The sequence below is a fragment of the Scyliorhinus torazame genome, chromosome 14 (assembly GCF_047496885.1).
Source record: "Scyliorhinus torazame isolate Kashiwa2021f chromosome 14, sScyTor2.1, whole genome shotgun sequence".
Lineage (NCBI taxonomy): Eukaryota > Metazoa > Chordata > Chondrichthyes > Carcharhiniformes > Scyliorhinidae > Scyliorhinus > Scyliorhinus torazame.
Genome location: NC_092720.1, coordinates 36,363,100 through 36,379,188, shown reverse-complemented (window position 1 = coordinate 36,379,188; position 16,089 = coordinate 36,363,100). Strand labels below are relative to the sequence as shown.

At 47.5% G+C, this 16,089-nt stretch overlaps 1 protein-coding gene across 3 annotated transcripts in view; it reads left to right on the top strand.

Annotated features, from left to right (window-relative positions):
- dner (delta/notch-like EGF repeat containing) overlaps window positions 1-16,089 on the top strand; it is a 384,518-nt gene that overhangs the window by 278,292 nt on the left and 90,137 nt on the right. For all 3 annotated transcript variants that reach the window (XM_072473932.1, XM_072473930.1, XM_072473929.1), the window contains exon 6: window positions 12,636-12,789. In XM_072473932.1, coding sequence (XP_072330033.1) covers window positions 12,636-12,789 — 154 coding nt within the window. The remainder of the gene's footprint in view (window positions 1-12,635; window positions 12,790-16,089) is intronic.

Here is a 16,089-nt window from a genome sequence, read left to right as displayed (position 1 = left end):
CATTAACACTGCAATGAAGTTACTGTGAAAAGCCCCTAGTCGCCACACTTCGGCGCCTGTTCGGGCGCACGGAGGGAGAATTCAGGACGTCCAAATTGCCTAACAGTTTGTCTTTCGGGACTTTGTGGGAGGAAACTGGAGGAAACCCACACAGATACAGGGAGAACAGGCAGACTCCGCACAGACACTGACCCAAGCCGGGAATCGAACCTGGGACCCTGGCGCTGTGAAGCAACAGTGCTAACCACTGTGCTACCGGGCTGCCCATGGTGGGGGAGAAGTCTGAGGTAGGCTGCACTTTCGGAGGGTTGGTGCAGACTCGATGGGCCCAATGGCCTTTTTCTGCACTGTAGGAATTCTATGATTCCCACTTCTCCCATCAATCCGCGACCAAAATCAGCAATCACCCTTTCCTCAAACTAGGACAGCTGTCCTAAATTGGCAGGTCCACCTTGATTGCATTCCTTATGATTATATGCAGCTTTGTTGTGAATGTTGGACGTTGTCAGGGTACTTAGACCCCAGGATTGTGGCTCGTCTAGACACACCCTGTCCAAGTCTCCTCCTCTACTATCTCTTTCTTTAGCTCGGTGTCAATTTTTGTCTGACTCCTTGGCCTGCTTTCCTATGTTAAATGCAGGTTGTTGTTAAATCCGTTACAAAGTTGCATACATGTATTATGGGCTGAATTTAATGGCCAGTGCCAACCCAGCTGCAGCCACTTCCTGATGGGATGAAATTTCCTCGGTCTTTGGAGGCAAAGGTTCCGTCTCCAAGAGCTGCCAGCCAATCAGAGCGCCATCGAGAGCATTGACCACTGCTAGGGCTGCAGCAGGCCCAGGGCCAAGAGCAGTGCTGGAGACCCAGAGGAGAGATAAGTGGATTGCCTCGCCAGGGGCAGTCAGGCAGGCCCCATGAGGGGCTGGTGAGAAGGAAGGGGGAATCTTCTTGTGGGGCAAACCCTTCCCTGGAGCACGTCCTAAGGTCCAGGCTACAAGGTGCCAAAACAAGAGGCTCCCCCGCCCGTCCCTGCCACAGTATACCCCCAGCCACCAGGGTATACCAGCAGTAGAATACCAGGCGCAGGACGAGACCTTTAATTGGCCACTGAATTACTTCAGTTGGCCCGGGGGGGTGGGGCAGGACGGCCACCCTCAACCTTGCCCAGCCTGGACTTTATCGAGTGTAGTCAGGCGGGCAATGTGTTCCATCTCAAACCTTCTCACCCAACTGAACATTCTCCCTCTATACCTCCCCCCCCCCCCCCCTTCGCAAAGACGCACCCCCCCACTCCCCATCCTGCAGCTCCCGTGGGCAGTGGCATCAAATTCTGCCCATAGATTCTGGTGGCAGTGTTGGCACCAGCAAACATTTCAATATTTACGTGCAAATAAATAAGATATTTGCATGCCTTATCCAAAGTATACCGCACCCATTTTCTGTAACAAAGACAGGAACAGAAAAGATGCAAGGTTAATTATCTCCATACTTTGGATGCGATTGCGATTGCCCTAAGGGTAACCAGCTCACGGTTTTATTCACTGGGCTCTGCTGCAGTGGTAATAACAGATGATTCTGGTACTGGACATTAGTGTGGTACAGGCAACCAGATTTCTCCCACCACTCCCCTCTGCCCCATCCCACCAATTGCGAACCCTGTCAACACTACCCCTTCCTTTGACTGATGGGGACTGTTTCCTTGGGTATCAGGTGGCAGCAGGTAGCTGTGCGATTTCCCACTCACTTCAGGTTCAAATCAGTTGTCCGTCACTTGAGAAGGTGCTGCAGAAGGGAGCAGTGAAGCAGGGAGCAGCTTTCTGTCTCTCTCCGCCCCCCCCCCCCCACCTTCTTACCTTACTTTTCTCATTTCTGTTCTCCTTTCCAAAATAATTCTGCGGGCAGCAGAGCAGGACCTGCATTTGGTGCCGCCCTTGAAATAAAAAATGATAATTAACATTTCCGCAGGCTCTGCACTTGCAAAGATGCTGTGAGACATTTTAAGAAGGATCATCGCTTTTCCCGGGAGGATGAAAGGACAAGCATTGACCTTTTAAGGTGGTTGATTCATTCTCGACCCTGTCAGGTGAACCGTTTCTGGAGCAGGAACTTTATCTATTCATTGGCACAGAAAAGAACTGCCTGACACGTGTCAAGAGATTCACTGCCAAGTCCTCCACTCAACTTCAGCTGTGCCACTGGGAAGATTAATGATTTCCTTTCCAAGATATGCAGTCTCACAACATTCATACAAATCAGCCTGCCTCAATCCGCACTAATGTATGTCATTAGCCAAAAGTAAAAACTCATTGTCTATCTACGGCAACACGGCAAATTTAAACAGGATTAATTATGCTGTTTTCCATGGGATTCATCGCCTAAATTATGTAAGTGCCTTCCTGCCCTCCCCAGCACTCCCATTCTTTTGAGGAATCGCATAACAAGATGGTGATTCAATCAATGGGTTCAGGTGAGAGCAGAAAATGAGAATTTCAGTGCTGGGTGGTTTGCAAAGCATTTACAAGACTCCATACTGGAATCACAGCCTTGAACTGACGTCCTGGTGGCCTTTGTGTGTTTTATCATTTACTGGAACAGGCCTGTGGAACAGAACACTGCTGCCTATGGCAATAATTTGTCCTTGCTACAAGCACAGGAGCTTTCTCTCTGCGACATCGACAGGAAGCAGATACTATCTACTATAAGAGAATAGGAGAGATGAGGTGTTATATCAAATAACTATGTTATTTTAATGGAGGAATTAACCTGTCATTGCCCAACGATCATTGTTACTTTTACATACTGCAAAGACTATGTACCCTGACAATATTCTGGCAACAGTACTGAAGACATGTGCTCCAGTACTTGCTGTGCTCCTAGACAATACAGCTACGATACTGGCACCTACCCAGCAAATGGAAATTAACCAGGTACGTCCTGTACACAAAAAACAAGACAAATCCAACCTGACCAATTACCGTCCTATCAGTTTACTCTCAATCATCAGTCAAGTTATGGAAGGGGTCATCAACAGTGCTATTAAACGGCAGTTGCTTAGCAATAACCTGCTTACTGATGGCTCAGTTTGGGTTCCACCAGGGCCATTTAGCTCCTGACCTCTTTCCAGCCTTGGTTAAAATATGGACAAACGAGCTGAACTCCAGAGGTGCGGTGAGAATCCCTTGACATTGAGCCCACATTTGAATGAGTGTGGCATCAAGGAGCCCTAGCAAAACTGGAGTCAATGGAAACCCTCCGCTGTTTGGAGTCATACCTAGCACAAAGGAAGATGGTTGTGGTTGTTGGAGGCCAATCATCTCAGTTCCAAGACATCGCTGTAGGAGTTCCTCAGGGTCGTATCCAAGGCCCAACCATTTTCAGCTGCTTCATCAGTGACCTTCTTTCCATCATAAGTTCAAAGAGCAAAGAACAAAGAACAAAGAAATGTACAGCACAGGAACAGGCCCTTCGGACCTCCAAGCCCGTGCCGACCATGCTGCCCGACTAAACTACAATCTTCTACACTTCCTGGGTCCGTATCCCTCTATTCCCATCCTATTCATGTGTTTGTCAAGGTGCCCCTTAAATGTCACTATCGTCCCTGCTTCCACCACCTCCTCCGGTAGCGAGTTCCAGTCACCCACTACCCTCTGTGTAAAAAAACTTGCCTCGTACATCTACTCTAAACCTTGCCCCTCGCACCTTAAACCTATGCCCCCTAGTAATTGACCCCTCTACCCTGGGGAAAAGCCTCTGACTATCCACTCTGTCTATGCCCCTCATAATTTTGTAGACCTCTATCAGGTCACCCCTGTTGCTCTTTTTAACTTTAGGCTATTTGCTCTGTTTAGGTCACCTTTGCTCATGAGTCGCCAGGTATCGTTATGATACCGCCACGTGGTTCAAGTTCAGGTTATGATTAATAACACAGCACACCGCTTAGTAAGGATTAAAACAACGGTCATTTATTATATACAACAAGCAATATTAATACCCTAGTACTACTTTCTATATAATAAACCTATCACTACTGGCCAATACTTAACTTAGGAAGAGCCCACCAGGTCAGGGAAACAAATGGCTTGTCCAATCAAATCTGGCCCGCGGGATTCAAAAGGCTGTTACAGGTCGGTGGCTAGGTGTCTCTACCGGATAGCGATCGCTGGATTCAAACTTACGATACACGGTGGCTGGTCTTGCGAAGGTCTCGGGCAGGCGAAAATGAGAGAGAGAGAGATCTGAACTTGGACCTTCACTTTTATAGGGCCCAGGGGCTTCCCGCCTCCCGGGGCGGCCCTTGACCCTGAGTCCCAAGTGATTGGATTCTGTCCCCAGTCTCTGGGGTTGATGTGTCCAATGGTGAGGCGATTCCTCGATCGGGGGTGGTCGCTCACCTGTCTTTGTTTCGGCCACTGCAGGCGCCGACAGGTCTGGCCCGGTATTCAATTGCTAATATGTTGCAATTGTTCCCGGGGATAGCCGATTTAACTGTGGCTATCTGAGTAGATTAGGTGTAAACAGTCCTGAATGCAACTGCGGATACCTGGGTTGATGGGCTGTTGACAGCCCTGAGTATCGATCTGGGCTACGTTCCCAGAGCTGAATATGCAAAACTGTCTGCAGCTGCCTGCTTGTGTCTTCTTGGCTGCTTTTCCCAGCAGTCTTTCGGGTTAGCCATTTTAAACTGGATTTTGGCCAGATTAATCGGAACGCAGCCATTTTACATGGCTACACCCCTCAACCTCCTTCGTTCCAGTGAGAACAAACCAAGTTTATTCAACCGCTCCTCATAGCTAATGCCCTCCATACCAGGCAACATTCTGGTAAATCTCTTCTGCACCCTCTCTAAAGCCCCCACATCCTTCTGGTAGTGTGGCGACCAGAATTGAACACTATACTCCAAGTGTTCAGAAGCAGGGATGTTCGCTGATTATTCAGTGTCATCCATGACTCCCCAAATACTGAAGCAATCCATGTCCAAATGCAGCAGGACCTGAACAATGTGCTTTCTTGGGCTCACAAGTGGCAAGTTACATTCTTACAACACAAGTGCCAGGCAATGAACATCTCCAACAAGAGAGGGCCTAACCATCACCCCATTCAATTGCATTACCATCGCTGAATCCCCCACTATCAAATCCTGGGGATTGCCATTGACCAGCAACTGAACTAGATTCATCTCCTGGGTCCCCAAAACCCATCCACAACCTATAAGGCACAAGTCAGGAGTGTAATGGAATACTCTCCATTTGCCTGAATGAATGCAACTCCAAAAACACTCAATACGCTTGACATCATTTAGAACAATGCAGCCCTGCTTGCTTGGCATCCCATGCACCAACATTCTCTCCTTCCACCACAGACGCACAGCAGCAACCATGTGCATCATCTACAAGATTCACTGCATTAGCTCACCAAGGTCCTTCGACAGCATCTTCCAAACCCATGACCGTTACCATTGAGAAGGACAAGGGCAGCAGATAGCTGGGAACACCACCACCACCTGGAAGTGGGAACCTGGGAACACCACCCCTCCAAAACACTCTGACTTGGAAATATACCGCAGTTACTTCACTGTGGCTGAGCCAAAAACCTGGAACTCCCTCCCTAACAGCACTGTGGGTGCACCTACATCAATGGACTGCAGTGGTTCAAGAAAGCAGTTCACCACCAGCCTTTCTCGGGCAATTAGTGATGGGCAACAAATGCTGGCCTAGCTGGTGAAGCCACATCCCTGGAAAGAATAAAAACAAATTATTTGACACCAGAATACGGGCCACAATTTGTCACACGACCAACAAGGATTAGAGCTGCAACTTCAAACCTTTGTCTTCTCTGTTGACAATTGCTATTGAATTTTCTGACAATGCAACAGGAAAGTATCTATAGTGAAGGCAGGATTGGGAAATCAGTACCGTCACCCACTTCCTACTGGACTGCAATTGTGAGGATGAAGAATTTTACGTGTTTATTCTCATTTTATGCCCCTGCCTGATTTAGATCTCAAATTCGAAGCAAATCAATGACTTGCCTAATCCTGTAGGATTTTGCTTGTCTTTGCTATTGTTTCTTGTAGCAGGTTGTACTAATGAGTTCAGTGCTGCAGCGGATGCAGCATTTTTACCAGGCATCCTCTCTATCTGTGTGTACAATGGCGCTGTGTTGTTGATTTCATCTGTTTCTTTGATTTTTCTTTGAAGTTTTATCGAAGAATTAGCATAACCTGGGAGGGGGAACAAAGCGAAAATTTACCAAACGTCATAGCTCAAACTGATATAGTGATATCATTTGGAACATTTGAGCCCCCTCTCTCTCTCTGTCTGTGAGAAAGTCAGCGCAGGCTCGAAATCCGGAGAGAGTCGCAAAACGCGATTCTCTCTGGGGTGATTGGCTTTTGGAATCTTCCCCCACCCCCTCGCCAGGGGAGTAGTGTGAATCGTGCAGCGTAAGCCCGGGAACTTAATTTTAATACATTAGCATGTCATTAGCCAGATCTTCACCCTGTATGGGATATTCACCGGGTACCGGTGTGATCCTCTGCTATTTGTAATTTTTATCAATGACTTGGAGGAGGGGGCTGAAGGATGGGACAGTAAATTTGCTGATGACACCAAGATTGGTGTAGTAGTGGATGAGGTGGAGGGCTGTTGTAGGCTGCAAAGAGACATTGATAGGATGCAGAGCTGCGCCGAGAAATGGCAGATGGAGTTTAACCCTGATCAGTGCGAGGTGATTCATTTTGGGAGAAAAATTTTGAATGCGGATTACAGGGTCAACGGCAGGGTTCTGAGGAATGTGGAGGAACATCGAGATCTTGGGGTTCATGTCCACAGATCTCTGAAGGTTGCCACTCAAGTGGATAGAGCCGTGAAGAAGGCTTATAGTGTGTTAGTGTTTATTAACAGGGGGCTTGAGTTTAAGAGCCGCGGGGTTATGCTGCAACAATACATGACCCTGGTGAGACCACATTTGGAGTATTGTGTGCAGTTCTGGTCACCTCATTATAGGAAGGATGTGGAAGCATTGGAAAGGGTGCAAAGGAGATTTACCAGGATGCTGCCTGGTTTGCAGGATAGGTCTTATGAGGAAAGGTTGAGGGAGCTAGGGCTTTTCTCTTTGGAGCGGAGGAGGATGAGAGGCGACTTAATAGAGGTTTATAAGATAATGAGGGGGATAGATAGAGTGGACGTTCAGAGACTATTTCCTCGGGTGGATGTAACAGTTACAAGAGGGCATAACTATAAGGTTCAGGGTGGGAGATATAGGAGGGATGTCCGAGGTAGGTTCTTTACTCAGAGAGTGGTTAGGGTGTGGAATGGACTGCCTGCTGTGATAGTGGAGTCGGATACTTCAGGAATTTTCAAGCGGTTATTGGATAGGCACATGGGGCACACCAGAATGACAGGGAGTGGGAGAGCTTGATCTTGGTTTCGGACAATGCTCGGCACAACATCGAGGGCCGAAGGGTCTGTTCTGTGTTGTCCTGTTCTGTTCTATGTTCTATGTGACGTCATGCTGCCGTCATTTACAACAGCGCTACATAAATGTATGGGAAATATCGGAGGCGAGCACTCAGGCAGCCATGACTCCCCAGGCACTTCACTATTCACAGTGCACCAGAGAGGAGATCGGGTCTCAGATAAGTTCAACTAGGGCCCCAGCTGGGGGTCAGTCATTCATTATTGGGGGACTAGCAGGACTTAGCGTTCATTCACTTTGGAGCGCCCCTTGTTTTAAGAGGGTCTGGAGGCTGGCATGCAGGCATCGCTTCCTGTGTCGTCCTTGCTTGGCTTGTGGCCAAATCACCATTGAGGGAATGTCCGTCCTTATTGGGAGCTGGAAAGTGGGTAGCAGAAGGTGAATACTGAGGGACAGCAAGAGTTTCCCACAAGTGACGATGCTCTCTCCTCTCCCCCCCCTTCCCATGCGCCCCCAAGTCTTGACTCTGCTCCTCACATCGCTGCTCCCACTCCAGTAACACATATACCACTCATCTAAACTCTTCTGGAGAGTGCTGGCACTCACCAAGGAAACTATTGCCATCCAGGCGGGGGTGGAAACCCTGCTAGTGGGCATCATCCCTGAGCGCAAGTACAGGGCTTCCCGTCTCTGCTCCGCACCATCCGAAATTTGGTCAGGGCTCCCTCAGTGAAACGCAGAGCTGGCTTTCATACAGCCATCTCCTCTCAAGGATCTTGAACAGTGCTGGGGAAGCGTTTGTATGGAGATCCCCAGTGATTGCTGTTGTGTTATGTACTCTGGGATAACACAGGCTGCAACTCGATGCAGCTTTGACCAAAAGATACTCCAGACTTTAAAGTAAGTTCAATGTGATTTATTGAACCATTAGCACAGTCCTCTATGAGTTCGACTCTCCTGCTAATCTTGCTATAGTAACTCAGTCTAACTAACCAGTTTGCTCTAAGCCACGTGGTGGGTGTGATGCTTCTGATCTGCCCCTGTAAGTGTCACCTGTGGAAAGAGACAGAGCATGTGTGCCCTGTCCATATATATGGGTAATGCCCCCTTGTAGTAGTGTCACCTCTGGGTGTCTTGACTGCCCATTGGTCATGTCCTATTCTATGTGTTCATTAGCTGTACGTCTGCATGTCATGACGTCTCTGGTGCTCCCTCTCGTATTTACTTAGTCGTAGTGTATTTACATTAACCCCTTGTGTACTTACAATGATGCATATCACCACATCCCCCCTTTTCTCATGTTACATATTTTCTGTACTGTGTTAAAGAAAAATTGAACAAAAACAGATAAATAAGTGATGACATGTACAAGTTATGATGACTGTGATGACAATACAAGATCAAAGAATAGTTATGATGACATTGAGGATTATTCAATACCAAATAATAGTTATGAGTCCAAAGTTCATGAATTTACATGGTCGAGTAGCTTTCTTGTGCTGTTATGAAAGTGTCGATGTTGATGTTGTCATGCCCTTGTGAACGTCGTCAATGTCCTGGTGTGTACGTAACCAAGAAGTCATCAGGAGGTGTTCAAATAGTCAAATCACTTCATTGTCTGAGGTGGACTCTTTTTTTATGCTTGTGGTAGCAATTCTTGATGACATCTTTCCTGAAAGCTGGTTTGCTTGTCCGTAGTGTCGCAAATGTGAATTGGTAAGATGCGTTGACATGCCATGGTATGTTTGCACTCTCACCATTGTTCTGAGCTGAGCAGTAACATTGTCCTTCATGGGCAGTTGTACCATGTCGTACCAGTTGTTGTTCTATTGTTGTTGGCATTGTTGTTATTGACGTGCTTGTTGTTGTGTTTGTTGCCTCTGGTACGCTTCTTGTTGTTGACTGTGTTGTTGTTTTTGTAGGTTTTATTGTTGTGTTTGTTGCGTTCAATGACCACACTGAGTGGAGAATTCGAGACCTTCACAAAGTTACTTGTGTCAGTGCCTTTGTGGCATCTGCTGTTTCAGTGAGCGTGCCGTCTCTGATTCCTCGACGCTCCCCATCTGGAGTCATGTCCGATTCACTTGAATCATCTTTGGCTTGTCGATGCTCCCCTTCTGGAGCCCTTTCTGGTTCACCTGAATCACCTTTGGTTTCTTGATGCTCCCCGTCTGGAATCATTTCAGATTCTTGTGGAGAGGCTCGAGTAGATGAGGTTTGAATTAACGTGGTGTCACTGGAGTCACTAGTAGCCTCACTTTGATCGTCGAGTGCCTGTATACATACTAGCTGAGATCTGTTAGTCTCGCTGAGATGTTGCACATCTTGTATGGGAATTGTGAAGCCTTTGTCACTTGTCGCACATACAGTGGGTAGATATTCAGTGTCTTCTTGTCGGTTAGATGAGTTGGGTAGACTGTCAGAGTCTTCTTCTGGTGGCTCAAATAATCTGGGTAGACTGTCATAGTCTTTTTGTTGTTCATGTGAGCGTGGTAGACTGTCATAGTCGTCTTGCTGTGCACTTGAGTATGGCAGACTTGCATCGTCTGCTGCTGGTTGCTCAGATAAGGTTGCTAGACCTTCATAGTCTTGTTCATGCAATGACTGCGCTCTGGAGTCTTGCATTGCTTCCATCGTGGAGTCTGTCAACTAGCTCGCTGTGGAGGCTTGTACCGCTCTCTGTCTCTTGGCGTCAGGCCACTGCAGAATCCTGTACTCATGGGTCGGGATGTCGTCTATGCTGGGCTGAGGATCCTCAAATCCGAAGAACTCGCCCATGACCGTGTCGGATGCTTCAATATACAACACATCTCGTTGCAGTTCGGATTTGGAACTGAGGTCGCCACATCCAATGATAAAATCAGCGTCTGAGTCGTAGTCTTCAAGGGCTAAATCATCTCTTAGGGCGGTGCTAACTGCTTGTTGAAGGGTTCTGCAGCGATTACTTTCAGCTACTGGTCGAAGTTCAGGCATTGTGCTGTCATTCCAGGTGAAAGAATTGTGTTTTCTGGCTTTAAATTTTTTTTTCACTATTTTCGGACATTTCCCCTTTAAGTGGGCGTGGTCCGGGGCCTCTGGTGTCATGACGCTTGTGACGTAGAGCGTAGGAATGGATTGCGCATGCGCAGATCGCTTTTCCTTCACTGTGCGCTCTTTTCACAACCGCGCATGCGCAAAACACTGTTTCGCCGGTTCGCGTCTTCTCGGGAACTGCGCATGTGCGGCTCCTTGCGCAAGATGGCTGCCAATCAAAATTGCTGTTTGCTTCTGTTGCAAGCCTATCTTTGCCTCGTGGTGAGTACAGGCGCCAGTTTTACCGATTTCTGTTGTGTTCACCTCGCAGTAGTTTTCAAACTTGTCCAGGACTGTCTGGAAGTCTCTCTTGTCCTGCCCTTAGGAGTACTTGAAGGAGTTGAAGATTTCAGTTGCACTTTCACCCGCAATGGTGAGTAGGAGATCAATCTTCTCAGCATCGGCCATGCCGTCTAGGTCGGATGCTACCATGTAAATCTCAAATCTCTGCTTGAATGCACGCCAGTTGGCACTGAGATTGCCGTGGTACCTGAGCTGCTGAGGAACCGGAATCTCGATCACCTTGCCTGGGTGCTGTTGCTGGTAGTCACGGATCTTGCTGAGTTGAACTATATAGATTCAACAGGCACTACTGGTACCATGTTGTGTTATGTACTCTGGGATAACACAGGCTGCAACTCGATGCAGCTTTGACCAAAAGATACTCCAGACTTTGAAGTAAGTTCAATGTGATTTATTGAACTATTAACACAGTTCGCTATGAGTTCGACTCTCCTGCTAATCTTGTTATAGTAACTCAGTCTAACTAACCAGTCTGCTCTAAGCCACGTGGCAGGTGTGATCAGCCCCTGTCCTACTCTCTAAGTGTCACCTGTGGAAAGAGACAGAGCATGTGTGCCCTGACCTTATATATGGGTTGTGTAATGCCCCCTTGTGGTAGTGTCACCTCTGGGTGTCTTGATTGCCCATTGGCCGTGTCCTATTCTATGTGTTCATTAGCTGTATGTCTGCATGTCATGACGTCTCTGGTGCTCCCTCTCGTATTTACTTACAAGAGCTCGCCGTGATTCTCGCGGAGAGAAAACATTTCTTTGGTGGCGTGAAATACCATGAGAAATCCTGCCGACTCACTGAAATATTTGCGTGTTTGCCTCATAAATTCTGAAGTTCAATTTAATCAGGAGAAAAATATGTTTGTTTACACATAGGATCTGGATTCAACCACTCAGCCCCCAAGCCAATTCCCCCATTCAAGGAGATCATGCCCTATCTGTACCTTACTTACTTGCAGCTGCCTTTTATCCTTATCCTTTTGTACCTTATTGTTTCTACACTTGTACCAGCCTTTCTGTAAAGAAGTGTTTCATAAGTTCTCGACTGAATGACCTGGCTCTGTTGTTAAGGTTTGTCCTGGAAGGCACCACCTGAAGAAGAAAGTTTCTATTAAATCTCTATTAAATCCTTTCAAAATTCTGAAACCCTGAACCTTAAAACAAGAGGAAAGCCCTGCAGATGCTGGAAATCTGAAATGGAAACAGAAATTGATGAAAATACTGAAGAGATTTGGCAGCCTTTGTGGAAAGAGAAACAAAGTTAACGTTTCAGATTTGTGACCTTTCAAGGTGAAACATCACAGACCTGAAACGTTAAATGTTTCTGTTCTCCCTCTCCACAGACGTCAGATTTGCCGGCCGAATCTGTTGAATATTTCGAACATTTTGAGGTGTTTTTTTGGTGGTTTGTGCTTCCTGGTTTTCTGTCTGTGAGAATACTTCAGTGTGATTGGCTGTTCGTCTTCTTGATGACATCATTATTGCTACGTGCCTGGAGATCCTCTTCATTTTGGGGGCCAGATTCAAACTGACATCGGTAAAGGGGAGCTCCGCGCCACAGAAATTGCTCGACCCATAGTGGGCAGCTTTCTTTGAGGTCAGTGGCAGCTACCAAAGCTTTAGTTTTAGCCACAAAATCGGAGCCACGCTTTCTCAGGTGCTGTGCTCAGCACCCTACACAGTATTGTACTCCAGATGTGATCCAACCAGGCTTTGTATAGCTGTAGCAAAATGCCTTCTCCTTTTTATTCTGTCCCACTGGTTATAAAGGCAAACAATCGTTAACTAGTCATTTTGATTAATTTTGTACTTGACTGCTACCTTTAGTTTAACATCTTGCACGTGTATTTATAGGTAACTTTCTACTGTGACTGTGAAGAGGGACACATTGGGCTTTTCTGTGAAGAATTTGATGGCTGCCATAGTAACCAGTGTCAAAACAACGGAACATGTTTGGACATCAAACAGGGAAATAATGAGAAGAACTTCACCTGCGTCTGTTCACCAGGTATGTTTAATGTAATTGTTGGATCTTTGATCACCAGGATGACTAATGCAGAGTTGTTCATTTTCTTTTGATCTACTCATGGCTTTGTAGTCCAATTTGTGAAGCACCATGTTTCACCAACACCTTTAGCTTATATGATACCTATTAATGTGGCAAAAAACTCGAGGCACTTCAGAAATAGAGAGCTAGTAATGGACGCCGTGGAAGAATTGGCAGAGGGTTAAGGAAGATAACTAAAGACATGGTCAATGATGAAGATTGTGAGGAGCATTGTGAAAATGGGGAGAGATGCAGCAAGCTCCAGGAGTTTGGAAAGAAAATGGCAGGGTGTTGATGGTTGAAGACTCAGCTGTGGTTGTGGAGCAGAGGAAAATGGGCAGTGCATAGTTCACAATCAGGAGAGCAGAGATTAAGAACTGGATAGAGGGCAGGAGAGGCTGCAGTAGGGGAGTGTAGAAGCCAAGGAGGAATAAGGGCTGGTTTAGCTCAGTGGGCTAGACAGCTGTTTGTGATGTGGAACAAGGCCAGCAGTACGGGTTCAATTCCCCGTAGCAGCTGAGAATTCTGAATTCTCTCTCCGTGTACCCGAACAGGTGCCGGAATGTGGCGACTAGGGGCTTTTCACAGTAACTTCATACTTGTGACAATAAAAGGTTATTATTATGAGATGCTTAACAAAAGGCGCAAATTGAAATCAATGGACCAGATTTTCACGCCTCTCCATAAGACCATAAGACATAGGAGCAGAATTTGGCCACTCGGCCCATCGAGTCTGCTCCGCCATTCAATCATGGCTGATATTTTCTCATCCCCATTCTCCTGCCTTCTCCCCATAACCACTGATCCCCTTATTAATCAAGAACCTATCTATCTCTGTCTTAAAGACACTTAGTGATTTGGTCTCCACAGCCTTCTGCGGCAAAGAGTTCCACAGATTCACCACCGTCTGGCTGAAGAAATTCCTCCTCATCTCTGTTTTAAAGGATCGTCCTTTTAGTCTGAGATGGTGTCCTCTGCTTCTAGTTTCTCCTGCAAGTGGAAACAGCCTCTCCACGTCCACTCTATCCAGGCCTCGCAGTATCCTGTAAGTTTCAATGAGATCCCCCCTCATCCTTCTAAACTCCAACCAGAACAGACCCAGAATCTGCAACCGTTCCTCATACGACAAGTTCTTCGTTCCAGGGATCATTCTTGTGAACCTCCTCTGGACCCTTTCCAAGGCCAGCACATCCTTCCTTAGATACGGGGCCCAAAACTGCTCACAATACTCCAAATGGGGTTTGACCAGAGACTTATACAGACTCAGAAGTACATCCGTGGTCTTTTATTCTAGCCCTCTTGACATGAATGCTAACATTGCATTTGCCTTCCTAACTGCCGACTGAACCTGCACGTTAACCTTAAGAGAATCGTGAACAAGGACTCTCAAGTCCCTTTGTGCTTCTAATTTCCTAATCATTTCCCCATTTAGAAAATAGTCTATGCCTAAATTCCTCCTTCCAAAGTGCATAACCTCACACTTTTCCACATTGTATTTCATTTGCAACTTCATTGCCCACTCTCCTAACTTGTCCAAATCCTTCTGCAGCCCCCTTGCTTCCTCAATACTACCTGTCCCTCTACAGATATTTGTATCATCTGCAAACTGAGCAACAGTGCCTTCAGTTCCTTCTTCCAGATCATTAATATATATTGTGAAAAGTTGTGGTCCCAGCACAGACCCCTGAGGCACACCACTAGTAACCGGCTGCCATCCTGAAAAAGACCCCTTTATCCCCACTCTGCCTTCTGCCAGTCAGCCAATCCTCTATCCATGCCAGGATCTTACCCTTAACACCATGGGCTTCTAACTTATTAATCTTCTATGCAGCACCTTGTCAAAGGCCATCTGGAAATCTAAATAAACCACTGGTTCTCCTTTGTCTAACTTCCTTGTTACCTCCTCAAAGAACTCTAACAGATTTGTCAGACACGACCTCCCTTTGATAAAGCCATGCTGACTCAGTCGCACATTGTTGCTCATTGTGGACAGTCTGTCTTAGTGTCAATGTTTGTGCGTGTGCAATAATCACTAAGTAATGGCTGGGTCTAGGTTGATATATGTGCGTTGATGGGTGAAGAACCCAATATGGGGCACAAATATAAGGCCACACATCATGATGAAAGACAAATGAAGCAGATGGATGATTTAAAAGCAAATTACTGTGGATGCTGGAATCTGAAACAAAGTTCCGGAAAATCTCAGCAGGTCTGACAGCATCTGTGGAGAAAGAACAGAGCTTGGGCGGGATTCTCCAGTAATCGGCGGGGCGGGCAACTCCGGCGGGACGGAGTGCGTGAACCACTCTGGCATTGGGCCGGCCGGCGGGAAAGGGGCTTGGTGCCGCGCTAACCGGCGGCGAAGGGCCTCCGCCGTCCGGCGCGATTTGGCGCCTGCGCGGGTTCACCAGCGCCTGCTGGTGTCATCCCCGCGCATGCGCAGAGGGCTTAGTTTCCACACCGGGAATGGCGGACGGCTACAGCCTCCGGTGCGGAAAGATAGAGTGCCCCCACAGCACAGGCCCGCCCGCGGATCAGTGGGCCCCGATCGCGGGCCAGGCCACCATGGGGGCACCTCCCGGGGCCAGATCCCCCCGCGCCCCCCCAAGAACCCCGGAGCCCGCCCGTGCCGCCAGGTCCCGCCGGTAAGGGACCTACTCAAATTTACGCCGGAGGGACTGGCAAAAGACGGGCGGGACTTTGGTCCATCGTGGGCCGGAGAATTCGGGCAGCCCCGGTGCCCATTGAGTTGCGCCGGACCCCGCCATTTTCCGAAGCGTGGGGAGTCGGAGAATCCCGCCCCGAATGTTTTGAGTCTGGTTGGCAGAGAGGAAACAAAGAGTAGGGATTAATGGGTCCTTTTCAAATTGGCAGGCAGTAACCAGTGGGGTACCACAGGGATCGGTGCTGGGACCCCAGCTATTCACAATATATATTAATGATTTGGATGAGGGAACAAAATGTAACATCTCAAAGTTTGCAGATGATACCAAATTAGGTGGTAGAGTGAATTGTGACGAGGATGCAGGGATCCTACAGCAAGATCTGGACAGGTTGGGCGAGTGGGCAAACCAATGGCAGATGCTGTATAATTTGAATAAGTGTGAGGTTATTCGTTTTGGAAGCAAAAACAAGAAGGCAGATAACGACCTGAATGGTTGTAAATTGGGAGAGAGGAGTGTGCAGAGAGACCTGGGTGTCCTTGTGCACCAGTCGCTGAAGGTAAGCATGCAGGTGCAGCAGGCGGTAAAGAAGGCTAAT